Below are 18291 nucleotides of genomic sequence, written 5' to 3'. Positions count from 1 at the left end.
CTATAAGTCTATAATATATAGCTAAACTATTATTGTATGTAAAGGAAATAAGGTTTTTAAAACGTTTAAGAAGCTTCATTTAAAATTAAATTAAAATGCAAATCCCCTTGGACTAGTGGCCGGGTCCCGGGCAGTGTGAGTGCCACTTAAAATCAACTCACCTGCTGCCTTTGGCATGCGTGCCATAGGTTGCCTACCCCTGATCTAATCTGACCTCCTGCATGTTGCAGGCCACAGAATCTCACCTGCTCCTGAAATAGACCCCTAACCTCTGGCTGAGTTACTGAAGTCCTCAGATCATGGTTTAAAGACTTCAGGTTACAAAGAAATTCACCATTTACGCTAGTTTAAACCTGCAAATGACCCATGCCCCACACTGGAAGATGGAAACCTCCCCAGGGTCTCTGCCAATCTGACCCACAGGAAAATTCCTTCCCAACCCCAAATTTGGCAATCCGTTAGACCCTGAGCATGTGGGCAAGACCTGCCAGGCAGATACCTGGGAAACAATTCTCTGAATTAACCAGATTTATTTTTAAGTTAGATTTTGACGTATCACTGGTTTTCTTTCTTATATTATTATATAATATTATATTATATTGTTAGTCCTTGGATTATTAAAATAGAACATTTAAAGATCTAGTTTTCTGTTCATTTATTGTTGCATTTCTCTCAGCTTGGACAATGAGAATAAACTATTCTGTTTCACTGCTTAGTCTGTTTTTCAGTCATTCACTTCTAGGCTCTCAGAAGAGTTGGTTAAATCTTGTGATCAACCTTTGAAGATTTTTTGTTTTTGCTAAAATTTTACATTTTCCAAAAAGTGTTGGCCAGGAGAAATCTTTTAAAAATGGCCTAAGTCCCATTTCCAAAAGTGATTTAGGCTCTTGAGGGCCTAAATCCCATGGCTTTCAATGAGACTTGAGCCCTGATTTTTATAATTGAGTAGAGATTTTTGGCTGCCCAACAAGAGATACTTTAACACAGCCTGGTTTTTCAAAGGGTAGATGTTCAACCCTTTCTGAAAATCAGGCTCCTTTTCAGGCCCTGCAGATTGGGCACCCAAAATCTCTAGTCACTGTTTAAAATCTTGGTTCTTCAGTGCCTACGTCACTTTTGAGAATGTAACATAGACTCCTAAATCACTGAAGACTAGACTAAACACAATACTGCTTTGGCTAGTTTTTGTTTGTACAGTCCCTGTACAGTTTTCTAAAAGAGATGTCTAGTCCCTAGCGTGAGTGCAGTTATACTGGTCTAAAGATGCCTTGTACCAGTATAGTTCATTTCCCCTTCCCATACTGGAATAGTTACACTGACATAAAGCATCATTTATATCTGTGGAACTGCATCCACACTGGCGGAAGCTGTACCGCTTTCACTGTAGCAGTAGAGTTAATGCAGTGCAATAGCCCCAGCACCACCACTATTCCAGTGTGGGCAAGGCCTGAGACTCTGGAAAATTTCTCCCCCTCTCCAGTGCTCATGCACGAGGCTGCAATGTCTACATTACAGGAGCTGCCAGGGAATGTTTTTGTTTAAAGCACTTTCAGTCTGATTTTAAAATTGATGTCGCGAAATAGCATCTGTTGGCCTTACGCGTTGCTCTGACGTGGTTGAAATGTGGTGTAACAGTGTTCCATTGTCAGATACACCAGGCTACAGGCAGCTTTTCTAGCTCTGTTTGCCCAGCATGCAGCGCCAGTTCCTGTCCCGCTCGTGGTGGGAGGCCTGCATCCTCAGTTGGAAATTACCTCCTATGTTGATATGCCCCATGAATAGCTTACTTATTAGGTTAAATGTTAGAGCCTGACCTGAGCCTCCTTATATTTGTGTAAAGGGTGTAGCTGCTGACTCAGACACGGTACTTGCTGTGTGTTTTTTTTCTAGGGTGTGGCCGAACCATCCTGTTCTAATTTAACTATTGGGTACTGGACATACGCTGGCTTATTTTTAAATGACAGCCCACACTTTGCAGCTCTGCAGCATTGTGGCAAGAACTTAATAAAAGTGCTCAAGCAAGTCTCGTTTCTGTTCACTAGGATCTTCCCAGAATTGCACCTTTTTCCACCTCCTTCCCTCGATTATTATTGTTGTTGGAGCCTTTCTGCTTCTTATTTCAGATGACGTTGAAGCTAGACAAATGCAGACTAGAAACAAGGTGGACGTTTTTAACAGCGAGGGTAATTAACCATTGGATTAATTTATCAGGAGTTGTGGTGGATTCTCGATCTCTGGAAGTATTTCAATCAAGCTTGGATGCTTTTCTAAAAGAGATGTCTAGTCCAAACAGGAATTAATTCAGGGGAGCCCTATGGCCAGTATTACACATGAGGTCAGATTAGATGTTCACAATGGTCCCTTTCAGCCTGTTGACATACAAATCATTTAGTCTGACCTTGTATAGAACACAGACTATAGAGTTTCAACCAGTAATTCCTGCAGTGGAGGGGGTTCTTTTTCCCTCGTGTGCACGAACACTGAGCCCAAAACCATATGGTTGAGCAAGAGTCTCTCTTTGAAAAAGGCCTCCAAACTTGAGGAAAAACCAAGTGATGGAGTAATCACCATGCCCTATGGTGAGCTGTTCCAATGTTCACTACATTCACTGTTACAAAAAAGATAAATCTTCTTTTCAATTTTCTTTCTTCAAGCTCTGGAACTTTATTTCTTAATCTGCTGGGTTATAATGTTTTCCGATATCGGGTATCTTCTCTCTGGTCGCTTGGACCTTGATGATGTAAACATGAGTAGAAGACAGAGACAAAATAAAATGCTTGGAATAGATCAGGACAGGAAGCCATGTTCCAGGATGGAGCTAATGTAAAAGGCTCAGACTCTGGATATTTTGGGAGCTCTGCTGCTGAAGCCTGAACTGACGTCGTGTTTGCTGCAATAAGCCTGCTGTTTGCTTTTCTGCCGTGACTGAAGCTTTCCTACATTCCTTTGTCTCCTGCAGATTGTCTGGAGTTTTTACTACTGGAGTCCATGGCGTATACATTAAGCCCCTCCCCTGCTGGGCCTATTGGGACCCAGTACTGTGTTTGCAAAGTCGAATTATCCGTGTGTGGCCAAAACCTTCTGGACAGGGATGTGACCTCCAAATCTGACCCGTTTTGTGTCTTATTCATAGAAGTCAATGGCAAATGGACAGAGGTAAGTCACAAAGTCCTCCTATTGTCTACCCTATACGCTTGGTGTGTACATATCTTCACGGGTGTGAATAGTCCCTCTGAAGCCAATGGAGCTACATGCGTGAGTGAAGTTATGCATGCCCTTAAATGTTTGCCTGATCAGGGCCTGAATGGACAGGAAATACAGAGTGGAGAAACTGAGGCACAGAAGGGTCAAGTGCCTCCATTTACAAATGTTCTATAGACTGAATGGCTTGATCAGTTAAACCCCACTATTTTCACAAACATATATAATAAATGTCTATATGGTGTAGTTTTGATTTCATCTGAATTCAGTAAAAGGGGGTAAGAAAATTAATGCTATTTAATGAGGGCTGGGTGAACAAGTGCAGGTAAAAAAAGAAATCACCTGAACCTTCTCCCAATCAGAGCCACAGCTGCTTATGCCATAGTTGGAACAAGTTAACATCTAAAATATCTTCTGTGTTCCCCTATGTCTTTCCCTGTAGCCTAGTCAAAATTTGCGGCGGAAGTACTGAAATACATAGACTCTTGTCTTAGTGCTTCCAGCTGGACAGGAAGCAGGAAGTAATGGGAATAGCATGAGAGCTTGTGCCTATGGGATATGTAGCCCAGTTTTTAAGACACAATTGGGGGAGAGATTTTTCCAAGCTCTCTAAGCCCAGCAGGACACCTAGTTCCCATTAAAATGAAGCCAAGTTGTTTAGACAAGTGTCCACGTTTTTCCAGTATCCCCTGAATTGTTTATGGTCTGTCAGTCTTTCATTTAGACACAGTTGCACGTGTCAGTGCCTTTTCGTGTTTGATCAGTTTTACATTTAAGAGGAATGATCAGCTAAGTGTGATCATCTCTGGTGGGTATTGGAAACTTCAGAACATTCCCAAGTTTGCCTGAAAGCCTCTGTATTAGGTATAAGTGATCGTCTCAGACCCGCGAGTGTGGGTATGTGAGTTCTCACTGTGATGCGTCTGGTTTCGCTGCCATTGCATTAATCTCGCAGACTTGTCTCTCTTGTCATTTGGACAAAAATCTTAGAATTATGGTTACAAGGCTCAGAAATGTCAACCTCTGTCAAGCACAGTGAAGGCTTAAAATCATTTCTTAATATTCCAAAGCTGCCCGAGTCACAATCCACAGTCCTTTGCAATGTGTAGAGGCTTGGGGCAATGCTGTCGTGATCCCTATTGGCTCGAGCCCAATCTGAACACACTGCGATACTGACCTAATGTGGAGTCCCGGGTGCCAAGGCCCTGGTTAGAATCCAGAGGTGCCATTCCAAGCTGTACGATAAGCTGTTTTTTGGAGCCCCAGCTAAGTGTGAAGCTGCTTTTTTGATCTGAATTAGCCAGTCATTGAGTCGGTATTAAATGTTACTTGATGGCGTGGGTTTGTACTGGTATATTGGGTACTGCTGTTGATTTGCATTGTTCAGGGGGACTGTGGAGATGGGTTGTGTTTGATTACCTAGGGCCTCAGCCGAAGTCCAGGGAGGTCAATGGACTTGGGTTCAGGCCTTTAAGGAATTTCAGATACATAGTTTGGGACAGCAGGTGGGGGCCACTGAGCAAGAAAAAGGAGAGGCATGAAAGTGATGAGGTTCAGTTCCGTGCTGTGTGAACTGCAGTCCAGTCAGTGACTCACTGGGAAAAGCCTCTGAATGGTTCATGAGTTGTGATCATGGTTGGCGGGATGACATGTATGCACCACACCTGTCACCTTTTATTGGAGGAGACACTGAGCAGAAGCTACATCTTAACACTATCAGGGCTTGTTTCTTTGCCATCAGATCCAAACACCCTAGAGCAGGGGTGGGCAAACTCTTTGGCCCGAGAGCCACATCTGGGTGGGGAAATTGCATGAATGTAGGGCTGGGAAGGGGGTTGGGTGCAGGAGGGGTTGCAGAGTGTGGAAGGGGGCAGAGGGTTGGGGTGCAGAAGGGGTGCAGAGTGTGGGAGGGGGCTCAGGGCAGGGGGTTGGGGTGCAGGAGGGGTGTGGGGTGCTGGAGGGGACTCAGGGCAGGGGGGTGGGGTGCAGAGTGTGGGAAGGGGCTCAGGGCAGGCAGTTGGTGTGCAGGAGGGGTGCTGAGTGCGGCAGGGGCTCAGGAAAGGGGGTTGGGGCACAGGAGGGGTGCGGAGTGCGGCGGGGGCTCAGGGCAGGGGATTGGCCTGCAGGAGCGGTGCAGAATGCGGCAGGGGACTCAGGAAAGGGGTTGGGGTGCAGGAGAGTTGTGGGGTGCAGCAGAGGGCTCAAGGCAGGGGGCTGGAGTGCAGGAGGGGGGTAGGGTGCTGGAGAGGGCTCAGGGCAGTGGGTTGGGGTCTCAGGGCATGGGGTTGGGGTGCAGGAAGGGGTGCGGAGTGCAGCAGGGGGCTCAGGGCAGGGGGTTGGGGTCCAGCAGGGTGTGGGAGGGGGCTCAGCACAGGGGGCTGGGGTGCAGGAGGGGTGCGGTGTGCGGCAGGGGGCTCAGGGCAGGGGGTTGGTGTTCGGGGTGCAGGAAGGGTTCGTCGTGTGGCCTCTGGCCTGTCGCCGCTTTCCTTGAGTGGCTCAGAGGTGGCAGCCGCTCCCAGAAGCAGCCGCCACCATGTCCCTGCAGCCCCGCAGGGTAGTGTGGGGTAGAGGGCTCTGCATGCTGCCCTTGCTTACGGGTACCTCCCCCAAAGCTCCCATTGGCTGTAGTTCCCCATTCCTGGCCAATGGGAGCTGCAGGGGGGCAGTGCCTGGAGATGAGGGCAGCGTATGGAGCCCTCTTCCCCCCCTTACCCCAAGGGCCACAGGGATGTGGTGCCGACCACTTCTGGGAGCAGCGCAGGGCCAGAGCAGGCAGGGAGCCAGCCTAAGCCCCACTGGGCCATGGGGCTGGCAATCCCGCGGGCTGGATCCAAAGTCCTGATGGGTTGGATCCAGCCCGTGAGCTGTAGTTTGACCTCCCCTGTCCTATAGCCTTATAGCTCATGCCACCATGTCAACACTAACATGCTTGGGGAGAACAGAACTGAAACCAAGTTATTTCCCGGGGTGGAGTTTGACAGGTCTAGGAAAGTTGAGAGGAAATATGAGGGAGTCAAATCTTATCCATTTGTGCTGGATGTTGTGCAGACCTGTAATAGGGGGTCATGGCAGCAAAGAACCTATGTTCTGAAGAGGACAAGGTCCAAAGCCCAAGGGAGAGGAGGGGGAAGATATGGTTAACCATTTTGAGAAGACAGGGTTGCATAGATTAGCGATTGTGTGTTTATTTGAAGGCGTATTCTGTTATCAAGAAGCCTGTGTCAGAAGGCACACGTGCAGGACGGGGAAACAGAAGCTCTAAACCTAGAGGGGGAGAACTAGAATATCACTTCCACTCCTTTTAGCACATCCGGGAAAACACCAGCCCAGCCGCTATGACCAGAGGTTAACAGCTCTTAGGCGGTTCCTTTTGCAAACAATAATGGTGCCCATCAGCTGGAGGGTCCTTAAAGAGAAACATGCTGCCACTGCGTGTGTTGAAAATCAACCTTGGCAGCATGATTCCTTCTGGTGGGTTGCTGAGGAGCAGAGAACTGCTTTAATTTACTCCCTTCCCCGCCCCTTCAATTCAGACTGGGCGCCCTCCCCATGCCTCATGGCAGGGTCTGCAAACCTGAGTTTGTTCTGGGAGAAGAGGAACTCCAGCACCCACCCAGCCCCGTGACAGTGGAACAAAGAAATCTCATTTGTTTCCCTCTTAAAAATGCAAAGCACAAAGAGCCGTTGCGTGGTCTTGTTTCAGGCACTCTGCCTCTGCAGTATGAAGCTGCTAATGAAACTAATGGTGTGTGTGAATCGGATGAATTATTTGATGATTTAAGTCGGTTCTGGCCACATACCAAGGCTCTACCATCCAAAAAAATAAAAAAGAAGCACCAGCCAAACATCTACTCCGCTGAAAATAGGCCTCAGACTGGAATGCAGCACATCGCACACATAGGAATACTTACAGTCCCTTGGGGCACTGTTTGTGTCTGATAAGCAAGACGGACCTGGCCCAACTCGGGGGCTGGGGAGGGAGGATCTTACAACTTCCTAGGAGCTATGGGACCACTTGCGTAAGAGGGACAATACTGCAAGTCTCCTCATCTTTCATATGGAGACTACAGGCCCTAACATGTAAGGGTCCTTCCTGATCTGGGCAGCCTTCCTTGTGGATGGGGGCAGACCATTGCATGCTAGGAGTTGTAATCTGCGTGGGTTGAACCTTTGCATTTATAGATGAGAGCTACTGCAGGTTGGATTGCAGAATAGCATGGACTTCACTGTTGATATGGAGTGTCTTATAGACTGGCCATAGTTAGACAGCTCTCTGGTGAGACCACCAGAAGATCAACCCCAATTTCTCTCTCTTCTATCCCCTGGGATTGAAGTGGACATTCCCCTCTTTACATTAGAGGTTCCTGCAGTTCTTTAGAACCAAGAGTTCACCACTTTCTAAAGGGCAGCCTTTGGTCTTACTTTGTAACTGGTCCCTATTTAGACAACACGTTGTTCTGAGGCATTATGGGCAGCCTATCCTCTAGTCACAATGGTGGGGGAGGTTTGCGTTTTAAATTAAAACCCAAGATTGTGCAGACAACACATGTTGGCTCAGTGTACAACAAAAGCCGTGAAGAAGGCACGGGGCCAAGATGTTTGTGCAAGGAACTGCAGGTTTATTTTTATGATTCTGAGGGATGTAATGTGTTGGAAGGCTTTTCCTTACGTAACAAGTTGCTGAATGGAAATAACATAAACAGCACTGGGAGAATTGTGGAGCCATTTGCTTCTAACCTGTAGGTCACCGCTTTGAATTTGTTCCAGGCCAGTAGTGGTAGAAGATAATTAATAGCTATGGACTGGTACATAAGAACATATAAGAACATAAGAACGGCCATACTGGGTCAGACCAAAGGTCCATCCAGCCCAGTATCCTGTCTACCGACAGTGGCCAATGCCAGGTGCCCCAGAGGGATTGAACCTAACAGGCAATGATCAAGTGATCTCTCTCCTGCCACCCATCTCCACCCTCTGACAAACAGAGGCTAGGGACACCATTCCTTACCCATCCTGGCTAATAGCCATTAATGGACTTAACCTCCATGAATTTATCCAGTTCTCTTTTAATGGAACAGATAGATTGTCCCTGGTAACAGGACTCCCCACCAAAAAAGCATTGACAATTGGAACGAATTGGACTGACACCAGAAGGGTCTTGGCAAAGAAGCCGATGAATGAACTGGGTTACTGGGTTATAGCTTGAACCATCCTTAGCTCCTAGAGTTGGTCCCTCCAAGTCAGGGTTGAGGAATATTGATGGGGCACCCTGGGTGGGGTATGGGAATCTTTCACTGCCATGTTTTATCTGTTCTGTGAGGCTAAAGAAGATCTTAAGTCTCCAGGGCTCTGAATTCTCACCGCCTTTCAACAGTAGTAAAATTTCACTTAAATCGAAAGCTAAAACCCATCTCGGTCTTGATTTTTTTTTTCTTTTGCTAACGTTAATGCGGTGATCTGGGTTAGATTCACAGGATTTCTAATCTTGTCATGCAGTGTCCCTTTAATCTGCCGTAATTCTAAAGTCCTCTTTTGCTATCAATAAGATTCTCAGATGGCTTCAACATCAGCTTTTTTTACGATGCAATCAAGCGTGTGGTTTATTTTTTGCATCTCCTCTGTTTAGCCCCTGTTACTTTGCAAAATACACTATCGACATTTGGTCTTGAATGAGCAGTTTCTTAGGGTATGTCTACGCTACGGGATTATTCCGATTTTACATAAACTGGTTTTGTAAAACAGATTGTATAAAGTCAAGTGCACGCAGCCACACTAAGCACATTAATTCGGCGGTGTGCATCCATGTACTGAGGCTAGCGTCGATTTCCAGAGCGTTGCTCTGTGGGTAGCTATCCTGAAGCTATCCCACAGTTCCTGCAGTCTCCCCTGCCCACTGGAATTTTGGGTTGAGATCCCAATGCAAAAACAGTGTCGCGGGTGACATGTCGCCACTCAATCCTTCCTCCGTGAAAGCAATGGCAGACAATCATTTCGCGCCCTTTTTCCCCTGGATTGCCCTGGCAGACGCCTTAGCATGGCAACTATGGAGCCCGTTTTGTCTTTTGTCACTGTCACCGTAGGTGTACTGGATGCTGCTGACAGAGGCGATACTGTAGGGCTGCACAGCAGCATTCATTTGCCTTTGCAAGGTAGCAGAGACGGTTACCATCCCTATTGCACCATCTGCCATGCCATTGTAAATTGGCGATGAGATGACGGTTATCAGTCGTTCTGTACCGTCTGCTGCTGTCATGGGTGCTCCTGGCTGGCCTCGCTGAGGTCGGCCAGGGGCGCATGGACAAAAATGGGAATGACTCCCCAGGTCATTCCCTTCTTTATGTTTTGTCTAAAAATAGAGTCAGTCCTGCCTAGAATATGGGGCAAGTGTACTAAAGAACCAGAGAGCACAGCAGCTCAGTGTCAGAGCCCTAGAGATCCCGCAGAAATGATGAGCTGCATGCCATTCTAGGGGGTGCCCCTGCAACAAACCCACCCGTTGCTTCCCTCCTCCCCCAGCCCTCCTGGGCTACCATTGCAATGTCCCCCCATTTGTGTGATGAAGTAATAAAGAATGCAGGAATAAGAAACATTGACTTTTCAGTGAGATAAAATGAGGGGGAGGAAGCCTCCAGCTGCTATGATAGTCCAGGCAGGACATTAAAAGGGTGGCAGGGGATAGGAGCCCAGCCTCCCTCTGCTATGATAGTCCAGGCAGTACAGAATCTTTTCTTTAGACATGAAAGGGGGGGCCGATAGAGCTCAGCCTCCAGTTGCTATGATGAAGACGGTTACCAGCCGTTCTGTACCATCTGCTGAGGATGACCGGGAGTCATTTCCATTTTTACCCAGGCTCCCCCGGCCAACCTCACCGAGGCCAGCCAGGAGCACTCACGGGCTGATGATGAAGACGGATATCAGGCATGTTGTACCGTCTGCCATTGGGAAGGGGTTGCTGGTGTTCAGCGCTGCAGCACCCCGTCTACCAGCAGCATGCAGTAGACATAGGGTGACATTGAAAAAAGGCGAGAAATGTTTTTTTTTTCCCCTTTTCTTTCGGGGGAGGGGGGAAGGGTGTAAATTGACGACATATACCCTGAAACACCCGGGAAAATGTTTTTGACCCTTCAGCCATTGGGAGCTCAGCCAAGAATGCAAATACTTTTCGGAGACTGCGGGGACAGTGACATAGCTGGAGTCCTCAGTACCCCCTCCCTCCCTCCATGAGCGTCCATTTCATTCTTTGGCTTTTTGTTACGCTTATCACACAGCACTGTGCTGTGGCCTCTATCATAGCCTGGAGATTTTTTCAATTGCTTTGTCATTTCGTCTTCTGTAATGGAGCTCTAATAGAACAGATTTGTCTCCCCATACAGCAATCAGATCCAGTATCTCCCGTACGGTCCATGCTGGTGCTCTTTTTGGATTTGGGACTGCATCGTCACCCGTGCTGATCAGAGCTTCATGCTGGGCAAACAGGAAATGAAATTCAAAAGTTCGCGGGGCTTTTCCTGTCTACCTGGGCAGTGCATCCAAGTTCAGATCGCTTTCCAGAGCGGTCACAATGGTGCACTGTGGGATACCACCTGGAGGCCAATATTGTTGATTTGCGGCCACACTAACCCTAATCTGACATGGCAATACCGATTTCAGCGCTACTCCTCTCGTTGGGGAGGAGTACAGAAACCGGTTTAAAGAGCCCTTTATATTGATATAAAAGGCCTTGTTGTGTGGACGGGTGCAGGGTTAAATCGGTTTAACGCTGCTAAATTTGGTTTAAACGAGTAGTGTAGACCAGGCCTTAGACACTCTGCTTTTGTGAAGTTAGCGAAGGTTAGGTCAGCGCATTGTTAGAACTTCGCTGACAGTGGCTGGGCTGCCTCCAGCTGGAAAGGGGGAGTGGTCACTGCTCCTGAATGCTAATTGTTCCCGTTTAGAGAGCAGCTGGCTGGGATCCTCAAATGGGGGCTGGGGCAGGGAACTAGGACTGGCCAATGTTACTCCCAGTAAGGTGCTGCTATGGCAACAGGAAAGTTTTGTCCTGATATTTCCAGGTTCGTCTGGATACAGGATGGTCACTGGGCTGATGTAGCTTTGGGGACCCTCGGCATGTCATCATGGGATCTCATGCCCTGAAATTGGTTTGAGGCAACATCATGTTGCAGTACCCCATACAATGTAAACATTACGGGATTGCAATGGAAGGACAAATCGACGAGTGTAGACTCTGTGTGTGTAATGGGGTTGAAGTGATGAACTCCCTTGCAGGAACTGGCATAGGTGGGAGAAAGCAAGACGTTAAAGCTCCTTCAGAATGTAGGTAAAATCCTTCAGTAATGAGCCACTAACGATCAGTCCAGATGACAACAATGGAGGCTACAGTTAAGCGAAAGAAATATCCCCAGACTTGGTACCTGCAATGTCTTACATGAGGTGCCAGATAACCCCAACGAAGATTACGATTCAGTGTTGTTTCTAGCAGTCAGATTGGCTCCCAGGTGCAATGATTCTGTCTCACTAAGCTTAACAAGAGCTGAAAATATGCCATGAATCAGCCTTTGAAAAAACACAAGCCAAGGAGCTACATAAAAATTAGTCATGTCTTAATTAAACTTTCCATTGAACTGTTGTCATGTTGCTGTGGCCGTAGAGAAGCTGCTGTCAGATGCAATGAGGCACGCTGACAAACGTCATTCCTGGTGTGCTCTGCAGAGAACGGCTGGCTGCTTTTGTACCACTCCTGCACAGGTCATCTCCAATTGATAGAGACTAAGGGCTTGTCTACATCACAAAGTTGCAGCGCTGGTGAGGGGATTACAGCGCTGCAACTTAGGAGGTGTACACATCTGCAGGGCATCACCAGTGCTGCAACTCCCTGTTTGCAGTGCTGGCCGTACTCCCGTTTTGTCTCGGGTGTAGAGGATCCAGCGCTGGTGATCCAGCGCTGGTAATCAAGTGTAGACAGTTACCAGAACTTTTCTTGACCTCCGTGGAATAAGCAGTTATCCCAGCATACCTGAGGAAGCCTCTCTGGTAATCAAGCAGGTATCCTTCCCCACGGTTTGCTCCGGTGTTCTCTGAATCCCCCCCCAAGCGGGTCTCCTTCCCAGCTGTTTGCAGGGGGGTTCGGGGAACGCGAGAGCAAACCGCGGGGAAGCAGGTCTCCTTCCCCGGTTTGCTCTCGCGTTCCCCGAACCCCCGTGCAAGTAGGTCTCCTTCCCCGCACCCCCGAGCAAGCAGGTCTCCTTCCCCGCTGTTTGCAGGGGGGTTGGGGGAACGCGAGAGCAAACCGCGGGGAAGGAGATCTGCTTGCTCGGGGGTTCGGGGAACACTGGAGCAAAACCGGGGAAGGAGACCTGCTTTCCCGCGGTTTGCTCTCGTGTTCCCCGAACCCCCCTTGAAGCCGCCCAACAGCGCTGCAGTGTGGCCACATCTAACACCACTTGCAGCGCTGGTTGCTGTAAGTGTGGCCACTCTGCAGCGCTGGCCCTATACAGCTGTACTAATACAGCTGTAACAACCAGCGCTGCAAAATTGTAAATGTAGACATACCCTCAGTGACTTGCTCTGAGGGTTTGGCTATACTTGCAGCTGTACAGCGCTGGGAGTTAAAGCTGTCTTCGTACAGCTGTGTAGGGAAAGCGCTGCAGTGTGGCCACATTTGCAGCATTTGCAGCGGTGTTGGGAGTGGTGCATTATGGGCAGCTATCCCAGCGTTCAAGTGGCTGCAACCTGCTTTTCAAAAGAGGGGATGGGGTGGGGTGGAGTGTGACAGGGAGCGTGGGGGAGAGAGAGAGAGTGGATTTTTGGAGCCGACACTGTGGCCTTGGCTACACTGGCGCTTTACAGCGCTGCAACTTTCTCGCTCAGCAGTGTGAAAAAACATCCTCCCAAGCGCTGCAAGATACAGCGCTGTAAAGCGCCAGTGTAAACAGTGCCGCTAATCACCATGAGGAGGTGGAGTACGTGCAGCGCTGGGAGAGCTCTCCCAGCGCTGGTGCTGCAACCACACTCACACTTCAGAGCGCTGCCACAGCAGCGCTTTGAAGTTTCGAGTGTAGCTAAGCTCTGTGTCAGCTCCCTGCCTTGCAAGTTCCGACCACTTCCCTCACCCCCTCTCATTCACTCTTAAATGCAGATAGCCTTCAGACCAGATAAGCAGCTGCTCCGACGGACTCCACCCTCCGCCCCCTGCCGTGCTGTTTTTCGCCTCAAGCAAACGCTAGCTGTGGACATTCCCTGCCTGCCTCTGCTGGAGCAAACCATTGCTGTGTTTGTTTTTAGATAAGCAGCTCCGGGAGCCCCAAGTTCACAACAAAACAAAGAGAGTTCTTTAGTGAAAAGCATTACAGGAAAATTCCGGAGGTCTGTTACAGCGTAGTAAGATTAATCACTGTTTACACTGGCGCTCCAGCGCTGCAGCACCAGCGCTGTTCTCTTTATTCCTCTTGTCCATGTGGAGTACAACCAGCGCTGTAGCCAGGGAGATACAGCGCTGTATGTGCCTTGCCAGTGTGGACGGGGAGTAAGTTACAGCGCTGTAAAGCCACCACCAGTGCTGTAACTCTCAAGTGTAGCCAAGCCCTGAGTCTCATCCTGCTGTTTCTATCCTGTCCCCTCTTTGCATTTCACAGCCTGGACTATCTGGTCATGTGTAGCAGTGGCAACATGGCCAATGCTTATCTTCCACTGGAAGTGGTTCACAAGGTCTCTGCCCCACAGAGCTAGCAGACTAACTTCATGCAAATACTGCCTGGGCCAGATTTTCAAATGCTCAGCACCCACAATTGGAGCCAGATTTTTTCCGAAGCGCTCACCTGCTGAGCTGTTCCAAAGCTCCAGCTGTGTTCTTGGGTGCCGAAAATGGCAGCTGAAGCTCTACTGAAAATCCAGTCTGACATATCAAGGTCAAACACCACAAGGCATGGAGAGACAGAGGACCAAATTCAGACCTGGTGTAAACAGGAGCAGCTTCTTGGCCCCTGTTCTGTGTTTCCCTCTCTCTCCTCAGGGTTAGAATGAGGAGTTCTGGCTCCTCTGCCTCCATTCCTCCCTTTCTCTCTCTCGGGGGTGTTTGAGTGAGGATCTGCAGGCTCTGGACTGGCCCTCCCTTTTAGGTTCATCACCCTGCCAGCACAAGCTTTCCTTAGGCCCCCTAACAGCGCTCCCCAGTTGTTGAGGACTATGGAACATTTCTAATAAATCTCCCTTCTGTTGCTATGGCTCTTTAAATTTGTGTTCATCCTGGGCAGGCTCTGCTACTTGGGGAACTTTTCCTCATTTTGTGCTTGTAACTCAAGGTGCCCCACTTGGCAGAAATCTTTATTTAGTCCAGTGCTCTTTCTAGGACAGATTAAAAATACCAAACTTCTCTTCCATGTTTGGACGCAAATGACTCTTACCATTGGTTTAACTTTCTTTGCAGGATTAAAAGAATTCCATACAGGTTATGGAAAGGAGAGGAGAGAGGTGGTTTTCTCCTGCATACTGGCTGTGATGTGAGAAGGGGGTTGCACTTTGTAATGGGTCATTGGCAGGTTTGATGGGTACCTTTGTGACACCAACAATCAAACTGTGCCGAAGGACCAGAAGGTAGCCCACCTGCATTTTGTCGCGCATTGCAGCGTGACAGACAGATTATAATAATGTCAACTCTAGACCTGTTCTAAGGGAAGCTTTCTGCCTGTGAGTGTGGTGAAGCCACCTTTTTCAAAGCGCGTGGAAATACTGTGCAGCAGTTGGCAGGGATGAGAGCAGAAGTGATCTCATGACACCCAGGTCCTTGCAGCAGCCCCTAGGTTAAGGGGAGGTCTCTTTGTATTTGTTGAAAGGGGCTGTGAGCAGGGTCTCAGGGGAACCAAGTGAGGTTGCTCAATTAGGGTGCAATGCAAAGAATGGGGCAAACAATCCCTAAAACTGGTGGATATTCCAATACTTTGATTTACCAAGCCAGCACAAAACAGGCTCTAGAATACCTCATTCGTTGCACAGAAGCCAAGAACACCGTTCCCTTAAAGCCACCCAGCCTTAGGCCCCCACCCAGACACCCAAGTCAAATATGATGAGGGTTACTGAAAATCTTATTCATCATATAGAAAAGTTCTACCAATCCCAAAGGATCGGACACATTACCTCCCAGGTTAATGAATACTCCAGATCTTACCCAAATACATGCTTACAGCCAGTTCTCATTAACTAAACTAAAATGTATTAAAGAAAAGAGACAGAGTATTGGTTAAAGGATCAGTATACATACAGACATGAGTACAGTTCTTGAGATTGAATTAATAGTAGAGATGGCGAGCATTGTAGTTGCAAAGAGTTTTTTCAGAATTCATTCAGAGGTTATAGTTCAATCTTCATATTCAGGGTGTTCCGGTTTAGGACTGGGATCTCAGCCGCATGACTCAAGCCTTTCTTGCATGAAGCATCAAGCAGGTCTGAGGGCTTGTCTACATCAGAAAGTTGCAGCGCTGGTGAGGGAGTTACAGCGCTGCAACTTAGGAGGTGTACACATCTGCAGGGCACCACCAGCGCTGCAACTCCCTGTTTGCAGCGCTGGCCGTACTCCCGTTTTGTCTCGGGTGTAGAGGATCCAGCGCTGGTGATCCAGCGCTGGTAATCAAGTATAGACACTTACCAGCGCTTTTCTTGACCTCCGTGGAATAAGCAGGTATCCCAGCATACCTTAGGAAGCCTCTGGTAATCAAGCTGGTCTCCTTCCCCGGTTTGCTCTCGCGTTCCCCGAACCCCGAGCAAGCAGGTCTCCTTCCCTGAGGTTTGCTGGGTGGTTCCGGGAACGCGAGAGCAAACCGCGGCGAAGCTGGTCTCCTTCCCTGGTTTGCTCTCGCGTTCCCCGAACAAGCAGGTCTCCTTCCCTGCGGTTTGCAGGGAGGTTCGGGGAACGCGAGAGCAAACCGCGGCGAAGCTGGTCTCCTTCCCTGGTTTGCTCTCGCGTTCCCCGAACAAGCAGGTCTCCTTCCCTGCGGTTTGCAGGGTGGTTCGGGGAACGCGAGAGCAAACCGCAGCGAAGCTGGTCTCCTTTCCCGGTTTGCTCTCTCGTTCCCCGAACCCCCGAGCAAGCAGGTCTCCTTCCCTGCGGTTTGCAGGGGGGTTCGGGGAACGCGGGAGCAAACCGCGGCAAAGCTGGTCTCCTTTCCCGGTTTGCTCTCTCGTTCCCCGAACCCCTGAGCAAGCAGGTCTCCTTCCCTGCGGTTTGCAGGGGGGTTCGGGGAACGCGAGAGCAAACCGCGGCGAAGCTGGTCTCCTTTCCCGGTTTGCTCTCGCGTTCCCCGAACCCCCCTTGAAGCCGCCCAACAGCGCTGCAGTGTGGCCACATCTAACACCACTTGCAGCGCTGGTTGCTGTAAGTGTGGCCACTCTGCAGCGCTGGCCCTATACAGCTGTACTAATACAGCTGTAACAACCAGCGCTGCAAAATTTTAGATGTAGACATGGCCTGAGATAAAAGGATTGGGACCCAAAGGTCTTTTATACAATACCAGGTCGTCTTGTGACAGCTCAGAGTCCTTTGGCGAACAATAAGCAATTATGGGGACTTTTGAAGTAGATCCATTTCTTAAGCATCACCGGTAATTATCCACACAGATTAACATAAGGCAGTTTCCCGTTTTCCATCGTTCTCTGGTGATTTGCTGTACATTTCAAAGAGAGAGGAACACAGCGATATCCTATGTTTACAGTTCATTTAAATGTTAATACTCCTTTTTGATCTCTGAATCAACAGCTATAGTGACAAACAGGAACTGTCTGTTTACATGGCTAACATATGAGCACACACATACAATTGGTATCACCTCCAATTTCTAACAATTTAGGTTTGCATTTCAAAGTTCATCTAGCCTATCTGCCATGGAGTGGCCCTAATTACCACTCCCTTGTCTCTAATGGTTGACTCTGTGTCATTCATCCTGCAGGATGCTTAACCCTTTCTGGCCATACATCACACTTTGTATAAGATTTGTTGCATTCATGTAACAGTGGTAGCAACAATAATCTGCATGGTCATATTTTAATTAGATTACATCACAGGGGTCTACCTTTGTAGCACAGATGAATAGGCAGCCTGGTCCAGCTGAAAGATGTTCTGCAAAATCTGGAGCAACTGGGAGGTGTGATCAGAGGTGTCTGGAGCCAGAGATAACTTCTCTAATTAAAGGGATCAATAACCCTGTACAGTTTGGTTTTGAGGCAGTTCCCTACCCCCCAGAGGGCCCTTCTGTAATAGCAAGACTCAAATAACTAACCCTTTGGGATCAGCTTAACCCAAAAGCAGATGAAGATCCCCTTCCTTGAGCTCCTGGCTTTTCTTTCCAGCATTACTCCCCATTAGAAACAGAACCATATGATGTGAATCAAACAGGAATTAACTCAGGGAAGATGCATGGCCTATGCTTACGCAGGAAGTCAGACTAAGTGATCACAATAGCTTTATAATCCATTCATCTTGCTGTAGCTTCTCCATAAATTTCACCTTGTTGGTCCCTGCTAACTTTTTGTTCTTCAGCACGGTTTATCTCTTTTCCCCCCCCCCCCCCCGCCAACAACCGAGCTATTTTCTTAGAGCGAGGCTAGCCCAAGGGCACAGCTCTGTTCCCCTGACCCTCTTCCAGAGTGGTGCTAATGTAGAGTTTAAATAACAGTGCTTTGAGGGTAGTAATTTCAACGATCTCCCAAACTGAAGTGCTAATAAGGGCCTTTGGCATCCTAATTAAGGCTGTAGCATTTGCTCAGCGCAGGGGTAGGTAGGAATGGTTTTTTGTTGGCTGGGTTTTGCAAGTTGGGAGAAATGATTTGTGAGACTGGTACCCTGTGCTGGGCTCCTCCACTCACTTTAAAACCATGGCTCGGGTCCTCCGACTGCAGACAGGGTTACTCAGCTCTGCTGCTCCAGGTCTATTGCATGGAGTGAAGCAAGAGGGCAAAATGAGCTCTCTGTGATGTGGTCCACAGGGATTCTGTCTAATCATGTTACTGAGGTGCCAGTGAAAATCTCATTTAAAAAACAATAAATCAGCTGTTAGCAGAAAAACAGGCCCCTCTGGTGTCATGGTTTTGCTGATGCAATTTGGA

At 48.4% G+C, this 18291-nt stretch overlaps 1 protein-coding gene across 3 annotated transcripts in view; it reads left to right on the top strand.

The window, feature by feature from the left end:
• Positions 1-18291, top strand: part of CPNE2 (copine 2) — a 179835-nt gene that overhangs the window by 47952 nt on the left and 113592 nt on the right. For all 3 annotated transcript variants that reach the window (XM_030581443.1, XM_030581445.1, XM_030581444.1), the window contains exon 2: positions 2960-3156. In XM_030581443.1, coding sequence (XP_030437303.1) covers positions 2989-3156 — 168 coding nt within the window. In that variant the 5' untranslated portion in view covers positions 2960-2988. The remainder of the gene's footprint in view (positions 1-2959; positions 3157-18291) is intronic.

This window comes from Gopherus evgoodei, chromosome 12 (genome assembly GCF_007399415.2).
Source record: "Gopherus evgoodei ecotype Sinaloan lineage chromosome 12, rGopEvg1_v1.p, whole genome shotgun sequence".
NCBI classification, from domain to species: Eukaryota; Metazoa; Chordata; order Testudines; family Testudinidae; genus Gopherus; species Gopherus evgoodei.
The sequence above is the reverse complement of the archived record's forward strand: the minus strand, read 5'-3'. Positions and strand labels throughout refer to the sequence as shown.